General features: G+C 39.0%; 1 protein-coding gene across 1 annotated transcript; it reads left to right on the top strand.

Annotated features, from left to right (window-relative positions):
- The first annotated feature begins 269 nt into the window (after positions 1 to 269).
- On the top strand, positions 270 to 10,481 carry LOC138881812 (uncharacterized). Its single transcript, XM_070162090.1, has 5 exons — positions 270 to 395; positions 1,835 to 1,887; positions 7,852 to 8,336; positions 8,807 to 9,098; positions 9,929 to 10,481. Exons 1-5 carry the CDS (start codon positions 270 to 272, stop codon positions 10,479 to 10,481), a joined length of 1,509 nt encoding a protein of 502 aa, XP_070018191.1.

Consider the following 10,481-nt stretch of genomic DNA (forward strand, 5'->3'; position numbering starts at 1 on the left):
CTTGTAAATTGCATATAATTTTACATATGAAGATGTGGCCTACCGGTCAATGAAATTGGTGAAAAACATGAAAGACTAGATGATTTCTTCCCATTTGTCTAAGCTTTGGTGGATAAAATTACCGAGCATCTGGGAGTACCTACGTGGGGCGTGGGGGATCACTAGCACCCTGTAGGTTTGTGAAAACCAATATATATATATATATATATATATATATATATATTGAGGACCCCTAAAATAATTTAATCGTGCCCTCTGAAAAAAAACAAATGCCCCAATGCTGCGCTGGTTTAGTAGGCTGCTCAAGACCCACTTCTTTACTTGCTGACCCTGGGTTCGAGACTCAAAGCACTAGCAATGCATCACCAAATTCTGGATCCGCCTCTGTCTGGGAGGTAATATGTACTCAAAGAAATAGATCTTACCCTACTCCAGAGGAGTAGAGAGGCAAAAAATTTTATTTCATAATTAGTTAAAATCTGCAACATTGAAAGTAAAGGATGAACCATATACATGCGAAACCTGCAGCGTTGTAAATGCATTGTTTAAGTTGCTTGTGCGCTTGTATCTTTGATATGTTTGTTACCCTTGAGAATGAATTGTTGATTTATTATTTGTTTGCAGACACATCCATCACAGCACTGTGCACACTCAATTCCTTTTACAAGTTGTATTGGTAAAAATTAGACTTGTCATGTGGGTCTATTAAATGGTAATACGTGTCAGCAAAGTTTGAAGAAAAGTGAAGAATGACATGTAAAGATGATATGTGAAACATCCCCGGACCGACCATACTCGTACCGTGCCTGTTAGCCTTGAAACTGATCATCATGAAATAGCCTAGATCAGATGCGGGAGAATATCTCATAATTACAAATGAGGAAGAAATCATTTAATCCCGGATTATATGGGATTTACTATCATTACACCATTAGTTACAAATCAATTATTAACAAATGCAATAAATGATTGTAACGGTGAGAACAAGGCAATCAATTATAAGATTGACTCAACAGGCACGGGATTAACTCATCAGTTATGAAATTAACTCATCAATTACGGAATTAACTCATCAGTTATGGAATTAACTCATCAATTACGGAATTAACTCATCAGTTACGGAATTTCAGCATTTACACGGCTGTTACAAATCTTCCAAAAGTAACAGATGGATCGAGTAAATGCTAATAATGGACCCATAATTCAAGGAGAATAGTTACTTAGATTTAGCCCTATAAATAGATATACTTTTACCATCATCAGGGGAATCTAATTTTATTCTCTACAATTCTATACATTTGTAATATTCATAGTGTCTTGCTCCCAAGTTAGCCATAGTTCGGCCTTTCAAGCTCTGTTCGGCTCATTATCCTACCAATGATCATTCAATAAGAATTCTTTCTTCTCTGCTTTATTTTTATTATATTATCTGTCATTGAATTTATTTTTCACTTCTCTATCACGTTGTATTAACGAAATTTATATCTTTTGGATTGAATCGGTTGCGTGTGGCCCGTCATATAAAATTATTGCTTTGACCTTGAAAACTATTTTTTGGGTTAAATACAAGTACGGGTGAAATGATAGAATGTTACTGAATGCATATCTAACTATAGGGGTTTCTCATTGAGGTGTATGCATTAAACATATTTACTTGTGTCAAATGGGTTTGCTATAGATTGAAAAATAAATTTTGTTGCACGAGAAGGATGTATGTGATATTATCTAACCAATGGTGTTCATCTCATGGGATGAAAACTAATTTCGAACTGTTCTTCACTAAAACTACTTCCTTTGGACTCTTGGCACTATTTCTGTTTGGCGCTTTTTGTAGAAAGATTTGCCAGAAACAATTGTAATTGTGGTGGCCCCCGAAGACCCATTCAGGTATGCCATTATTTCTGTGGTATTGCTCAAGTAGCTGTGCAATTTAAAAGAGAGTTCATATGGCTATTAAATTTATTTTAATATGATTCCTGGTATATACGTACACATACATTACATACAATACATATATTATGTGTGTGAGTCTGTGCGCAGATGTGTGTAGATAAAGGGCGACTGCTTATATTTAGATTTGTATTTTGATATTTATATTCAAATGCTCTATGGTATCCCTAAATAGAGTTTTTTGCTAAGTGATACTGTTTATTCTTAATTCTATAAGTAACTTTCTTTTGAAATTTTTTCTGGAAATGCAAGTCTTGCCTGGACTAAGCAAAATTTTAAAAAAATCACTTAATAGATCCAATTTGAAATCAGAGACTACTAAATACTGATTGCAGTTTCATTTCATGTGACAGAGCTCATGATATATTTTGTTTGCCTGATCCTGATAGTCTGTTATTAGGAACTGTGAACTAACTGCTTTTCATGCTTTCATGATCATGAGTATTCTAAGAATGAAAGTCCAATAGATGAAGGTTGTTCTCATGTCATTATGGATGAAAAGATATTTGTTAATGTTGTAGACCTTCGCAAGCAAATATAAATGTTACTGGGATGGTTGTATAGAGTGTATAAAGTGGTCATTACCTTCTTGTAAGTTCATTCACGATGATCCAAGAATACAACTTATTTGAGGTGAGCGATTGTATTTTTTTTATTTTTTTAGTTTTTTTATCTTAGGCCCGGAATTTATATAGTACGTTAGGAGCGATGGTTTTTGGTTTTGCCATCCACATTATTTCTTCAAAACTATATTTCCTTGATTATTCAATAGCATTAGTTGTAACATGAGAAACAGGAAGACTTTTATCCATCTTTTATCTTTGGAAGGTTTAAACTCCCATTTGAGACTTGAATGTGAACTTTTAGGGTTAGGTGATATCATATTCACGTGCGTCTTTTTTTATATTTTGGGAAATCTATCGGTGGACAAATTTTTCTAAACGTGATTTTTAGAGTTTGAGATTTGTTAATCTTGTTAAACTCACTTTGTTTTACGATAAAAAATTATGCGCATCGGGTGAATATGAATTTCAAACATTTAACCATGATAAATTATATGTATTCTCACCTCACTAAATCACTTAACTATGATAAATTAATATGATTTGGTTAAACCACCGGCGCGCGTAGGTATTTGCCTTCATACCTCACTTGTAATTAAATATTTCACATAATTTGATAGGGTTGAACATCTATGTGGTATAAAATAACTACATGTAATCATTTATAGAGTCGGATTGATAATATGAAAAGACAACTTACATTCTACAAGAATTTAAAATACAATGATGCTGTTAATTTTCTATACTATATTAAAAGCATGAAGGCCCTTAGCAAATTATCGTTCCTCTTTTTTACCCTTTTAAAATATAGTTCACATTGGACAAAATAATCATTAGATTATTTTTCTGATATTTAGGAGTAATCATTTAATTATTTTCCTAATATGTAGGAGTATTTATTTAATTATGTCTATAATATTTAAGAGTACTAATTTAATTATTTTTCTAATATTTAGAAGTTTAATTTTTTAATTCTAGAATTCCTGCACTTTTCAATCCAAAGTAGGAAAGTTTCGTCCACTTTTTAAGGGTTTGTTTTCTTCATAAAGTTGGCATTTAACTCCATTCTAACTTAGGAGTATTATATTAAAGAGAAAAAACATAAAAAGAAAAATTGAAAGGAAACATGTGAAAGATCTCGTGTATGTCAACGACGGAATTTTGTTCTTATTTTCAACTTTTGTTTCATTCACTTATTTATTTTAGTGTTTGTACAATTCGTATAGCATTAGAAAACATCCAATTAAGAATTTAAATAATTTTGTAATTTATTAACTTCAAAATATTAAATATTAATAATAATAAAACTAGGATTGAAATAACTCTTAAAATAGTATCTATATATATATATGATACAAGAGTAAATGTTATTTTTTTTAATACTAAAAGTAATAACAGTAATAATGAATTAATAAATACATTTAGAATATATGAATAATGTATTTGACATTATATATTATATTCTAGAAGCATAATGTATGATTAGGTGAATAACAGATAAAACAAACGAATTACAAAAATTATAATTATGTGATTCCACAAAGTCGTTTGTTGAACAAGTTTTATTCCAAAAAGATTTAATAATGTACTATAAATTAAAATATTATTTAATTTTTTAATGTTTAAGACTATAATTAGATTACCTAAACTTTTTATTAGAATTTTCTATTTGAATTATGTAGGACTCCTACCTATCTATCTATCTATATTAAAAGCACGAAGACTTTCATCTAATTTTATTTTATAATTTAGGGCATATTAATATTATATTTATGTAATTTTAAGAATTTTATATGTAACGACATGGCTGGTCGTTTTGCTTTTTAGAACCCCGTTCCCTTAGATAAGACTTTCCGTACGTGCTTTTACTGATTTATGACGTGCGGGAATGGTTGGTTCGGGATTTGGAAGAGTTTGGGTTGAAATCGGAACACTTGGTTCCTCAAGGTTGGCTTAAAAGGCCAAGTTTGACTTCGGTCAATGTTTTGAGTAAACGATCTCGGAATCCAGATTTGAATATTCCAACAGGTTCGTATGATGATTTTGGACTTGGGCGTATGTCCGGATCGAGTTTTGGATGACCCAGGAGCATTTTGGTGCCTAATAGTGAAAGTTGATTCCTTAAGAATTTTGAAGTTCTTAAATATTTGGTTTGGAGCGGGATTTTATGTTATCGATGTCCGAACGGAGTTTCAAGACCGGAAATAGTTCTGTATTGCCATTTAAGACTTGCACGCAAATTTTGGTGTCAATCCGAGTAGTATAAGTGTTTCGTCGCATTGGAAGTAAATTAAAGAACTTGAAGTTCATAAGTTTGATTCAATTGGTTTTAGGGGGCTGATTCTTAGATTTAGCATTGATTCAGGCGTTCCGAGGGTTTGAGCGAGTCTGTTTTATGATTTCAAACTTGTCAGTATGTTTGGGAAGGTCCGGGGGCCCCGAGAGTCAATCAGACGAGGCTCGAGTGAAGTTGGAAAATTTGGAAAGGAGTTGAAGCTCCAGTCTTTTGTCATAACCGCACCTGCGGTTGGTTAGCTGCAGGTGCGAGACCGTAGAAGCGGTCGTTCTCTCGCAAAATCGGCCAAGGCAGGCCAAGCCCAAAACCGCAGAAGCGGCTAATCTTTCGCAGAAGTGGAGCCGCAGAAGTGGAGCTGCAAAAGCGGTTTTCTCCCCGCAGAAGTGGCCCAGCTGAATTTTCGCAGATGCGGTGGGCGGAGGTGCGACCCAGGACCGCAGATGCGAAAATCACTAAAGTAGTGACCTTCATTTATTGCGGGTGTTAGCCATTTTTGGCTCATTTCCACTCATAAGTTGGGCGATTTTGGGGCTCTTGAGAGAAGATTTTCACCTAGCATCTTGAGATAAGTTATTCCTACTTATTTTGAGTTTAATACTTGGGTTTTGGGTAGATTAACACATACAGATTAGTGAAAAATTACGGGATTAGAGTAAAACTAGGGTTTTGATAAAAAACAAGATTTAACCACGAAATTTGTTATGAAATAAAGTAGAAATCATATATTCTTGATCTCTAGGTTATAGAGAACAACTTTCTTCGAAAATTTCCGGAATCCGAGCACGTGGGCCCGGGGATGGAGTTTAGGAAACTTGTGTTTACAGTTGGAAAATTACTTTAATAGTTTGAATGCGAACTTGTGAGCATGTATTGACTAGTTCCTACTTCGTTTAATTAGTTTTGGATCGTTCGGCTCCAAATTGAGTGTTTGAGCACGTTCTTGATATTGAAAGTACGCTTTGGACCAAGGTGAGTCTCCTTTCTAACCTTATAATAGGGAATTGTCCCCATAGGTAAAATAATTGAATAATTTGCCACTAAATGCGGGGGTTACGTACGCACTAGGTGACGAGTCCGTGCATAGCCACTATTATGCTTAAGTCCGGGTAGTCTAGAACCCAAAAGTATGCTTTATGTGTTATTCTTGTCACTTTATGGTCAATTTAGATTGCTTAAATTATGTTGAGTGTGATAAATGAATTTATAAAGAGGAACATCATTTTCTTGACCTTTTAAAGAGAAGTTGACATTTCTTTGAGTAATTTTTTCCCTGAAATATTCCTATCTGACTGTTTGTTGTGTTTAATTATATTTGACCGCGTCACATGAATGATTCGCGAGCGGGGTAATAGATGCATCTATGATTCGCGTTGTTCGACCCTCCGGTAGTGCACACTTTATTTTCATGTTAGATGGGGGCCGTGCGACCTCGGCACTATTTGAGCATGCTTCTTGCTCGGTATTTTTGTGATTTGAACTGTGTTAAATTTCCCGAAATGTAAATGGCTATATGTGATCTTATCTAGGAAAGAACCCATCACTTCTTGCTATAAATTATTGTTTATTTGTGACATTCATGCTTAGAATAACACTTTCTTATATCATTTGACCCTAGTAAGTGTCAAGTCGATCTCTCGTCACTACTTCTTCGAGATTAGGCGGGATACTTGCTGGGTACATATTGTTTATGTACTCATACTACTCTTCTGTACTTAATTGTACATGATCTTAGGAAGGTACATCTGGCTACCAGTCTGGTACGCATTCTTTATCGTAGACCGAGATTCCACGATGAGCTGCTCCCTTCCTATGCCGTTCAGCAGCATGATGGAGTTTCTCTTTGCTTTTGGCTGTTTATTCTATTTCAGACAGTAGGATAGATTTATTCTTTTGTATATTCTACTAGATGAGGATATACTTATAACACCAGGTCTTGGCATACACATTGGTAGACTATTCTTTTGGATTGTATAATTATTGTTGTACGTTGCTAATTATCACTTGTTTTAAATTCAAATTAAGAAATTGTTATAACTATTTTAGTAAAGTAAAACTAGAACTCACTAATATTTCCGCGTTGGCTTGCCTGACAACGCTGTTGGGCGCCATCACGACCTGTAGTGAAATTGGGTCGTGACAACATGGTATCAGAGCACTAGGTTCACGTAGGTCTCACAAGTCATGGGCAAACCTAATAGAGTCTTGCAGATCAGTACAGAGACGTCTGTATTTATCTTCGAGAGGCTATAGGGTGTTAGGAAACTACTCTTTATTCATTTCCTATCGTGCAGTGGTTAGTATACTAAATTTCCCTCTTCTATTCTCTCACAGATGGTGAGGACGCGCATGGCAGATGTTCCAGACCAGGGAGGAGCCGCTCCCCCCGTTGCTAGAGGCCGAAGCAGAGGCCGGTGGAGGGAACCGGCCTGAGGTAGGGGACGAGGGCATCCCAGAGCTGTCCCAGATCCTACGAGAGATCCTACCATTGAGGAGCAGGGAGAGGTGCCCGTAGCTGAGCCTACCCTGGTGGACTTTATGACAACACCGGGTTTCCAGGAGGTCACGGGCCGTATGCTACTATTCATGGACATCAAGACTTAGGTTGGTTTATTTCCAGCGGATCCAGCTATATCACAGGCGGGAGGGGGGAGCACAGACCCATACTGCTCAGGCTCCTGGGCATGCAGCTGTAATGTATCAGACTCCGGGTGCACTACCCGCGGATGGGGCTCAGCCAGTTGGTGCAGTGGTACCCGAGCCTTGACCAGCTACGGATGGGGATCCGCAGAAGTTATTGGATAGATGGACCAGGTTACACCCTCCTATCTTCGGGGGTGAGCGTCATGAGGATGCCCATGATTTCATTGATAGGTGCAGAGACAGACTGTACAACATGAGGATATTGGAGTCGCATGGGGTTGACTTTACTACTTTCCAGCTGGAGGGCAGGGTCCGTAGATGGTGGTAGTTGTATGTTCTTGGCAGGCCAGCAGGTTCTCCTCCCATCATTTAGGGTCAGTTCACACAGTTATTCCTGGACAGGTATATCCCACCCTCCAAGAAGGAAGAGCTACAGTATCAGCTTGAGCAAGGTCAGATGTCTGTGACCGACTATAAGGCGAGGTTTTCTGAGTTATCCCGCCATGCACTGATGATACTTCCTACTAACGCAGAGAGGGTGTGGAGGTTCATTGCAGGGTTGCATTCTGGAATTAGGGCCAACATAGCCCGAGAGATGGAGATGGGGACTCCTTATCAGCTAGTAGTGGAGATTGCTCGGAGGATTGAGGGCTACCGTCTGAGAGGTAGAGAGCAGGCGCAGGAGGACAAGAGGGCCCAATTCTTTGGAGAGTTCAGAGGTGTCCCGGCTACGGACAGAGGTCAGTTTGGGAGGGGTCAGCCTAGCAAGCCCCCATATTCAGCACCACCAACTCCTCGAGGTGCTCCAGCACGCCCCTATTTCAGCGCCATCACAGAGAGTTCCTACCGTCTGCCAGCTATTCAGGATTCCTCCAATGGGCATTCAGGTCCCTAGGGTTCTTTTGGTTCTATTTCAGTGCTATGCCAGAGAGTTCATACCATCCACCAGCTATTCAGAGTTCCTCCGGTGGGTATTCAGGCTATCAGGGCCAGGCTTTCGGATAGCAAGAAATGGTGCCGAGAGGTTGTTATGAGTGTAGAGATCAGGGTCACACAAAGAGGACCTGCCCCAGACTTCGGGGAAAGGCAGTACAGTAGGGTCAGCAGCCCATGATTTCAACACCGCTTGCCCAGCTTCCCAGAGGTAGGAGACAGACGGGTAGAGGTCATCCTAGAGGTGGAGGTCAAGTAGGCAGAGGTCAGCCAGCTACTGCTCAGTCAGGTAGAGGCCCTCCAGCCGGCCCTCCAGCCAGATTCTATGCCCTTCCGGCCAGACCATATGCATTGGCCTCAGATGTCGTTATCACAGGTATCATTTCCATATGAGGTAGAGATGCTTTAGTGTTATTTGATCCAGGGTCCACTTATTCATATGTGTCATCTTTATTTGCTCATTTCCTGGTTATTCTTCATGAGCCTTTGGGCACTCCTGTTCATGTGTCCACCCTTGTGGGCGATTCTGTGGTTGTGGATCGGGTCTACCGGTCCTGTATGGCCACATTTTACGGTTTTGAGACTAGAGAAGATCTCATGTTGCTTGACATGACCGACTTTGAGGTCATCCTAGGCATGGATTGGTTATCTCCATATCACGTCGTCCTTGATTGCCATGCTAAGTTTGTTACATTAACAATGCCAGGGTTTCTAAGGTTAGAGTGGAAGGGTTCCACAGTTGATCCATCTAGTCGGGTTATTTCTTTTCTGAAGGCTCAACATATGGTCGAGAAGTGGTGTTTAGCTTATCTATATTATGTTCGGGACACCATCGCAGAGTCTCCAATGATTGATTCAGTTCCAGTAGTCTGAGAGTTTGCCGATGTGTTTCCTTCTGACCTTCCTGGCATGCCACCGGATCACGATATTGATTTTTGTATTGATTTAGCCCCAGGTACCCAGCCTATATCTATTCCACCATACCGTATGTCTCCGAAGGAGTTGAAAGAGTTGAAGGAGCAACTTGAGGAGTTGTTAGCAATGGGGTTTGTTAGACCAAGTGTGTCACCTTGGGGTGCACCAGTGTTGTTTGTAAAGAAGAAGGATGGGACCATGTAGATGTGCATTGATTACCGCTAATTGAACAAGGCTACTATCAAGAACAAGTACCTGTTGCCGCACATTGATGATTTGTTTGACCAGTTGCAGGGTGCTAGGGTGTTCTCTAAGATCAACTTGAGATCAGAGTACCATCAGTTGAGGATTCAGGACTCAGATGTTTAAAAGATTGCTTTCCGTACCAGATATAGTCATTATGAGTTTCTGGTGATATCATTTGGCTTGACTAATGCCCCAGTGGCGTTTATGGACTTAATGAACAGAGTGTTCAGACCTTATATTGATTCCTTTATCATCGTCTTCATTGACGACATCTTGATATACTCACGTAGTCTGGGGGAGCACGAGCAACATTTGAGAGTAGTGCTTCAGACCTTGCGAGAGCAGAAACTATATGCTAAGTTCTCCAAGTGTGAGTTTTGGCTAGAGTCAGTGGAATTCTTTGGGCATATTGTGTCAAGAAAGGTATTAAGGGGGATCTCAAGAAGATTGAGGCAGTTCACAGTTGGCCACGTCCTACTTCAGTGACCAAGATCAGGAGCTTCCTGCGGTTAGCAGGTTATTACCGACGATTCGTGCCGGGCTTTTCATCTATTGCATCACCTCTGACTAAATTGACCCAGAAGGGTGCTCCTTTTTGCTGGTCTGATAATTGTGAGGCGAGCTTTCAGAAGCTCAAGACGGCTTTGACTACAACACCAGTTCTTGTGTTTCCTTCCGGCTTAGGGATGTATATGGTATATTGCAATGCTTCATGCATTGTATTGGGTTGTGTATTAATCCAAGAGGGGAGAGTTATTGCATATGCTTCAGCGCAGCTAAAGATTCATGAGAAGAATTATCTTGTGCACGATTTAGAGTTGGCCGCAATTGTTCATGCTCTTAAGATATGGAGGCATTATCTGTATGGGGTGTCATATGAGGTTTATACTGATCATACAGCTTACAACATTTGTTCAAGTAGAGGGATCTCAATTTGA

Source organism: Nicotiana sylvestris, chromosome 11, assembly GCF_000393655.2.
Source record: "Nicotiana sylvestris chromosome 11, ASM39365v2, whole genome shotgun sequence".
Lineage (NCBI taxonomy): Eukaryota > Viridiplantae > Streptophyta > Magnoliopsida > Solanales > Solanaceae > Nicotiana > Nicotiana sylvestris.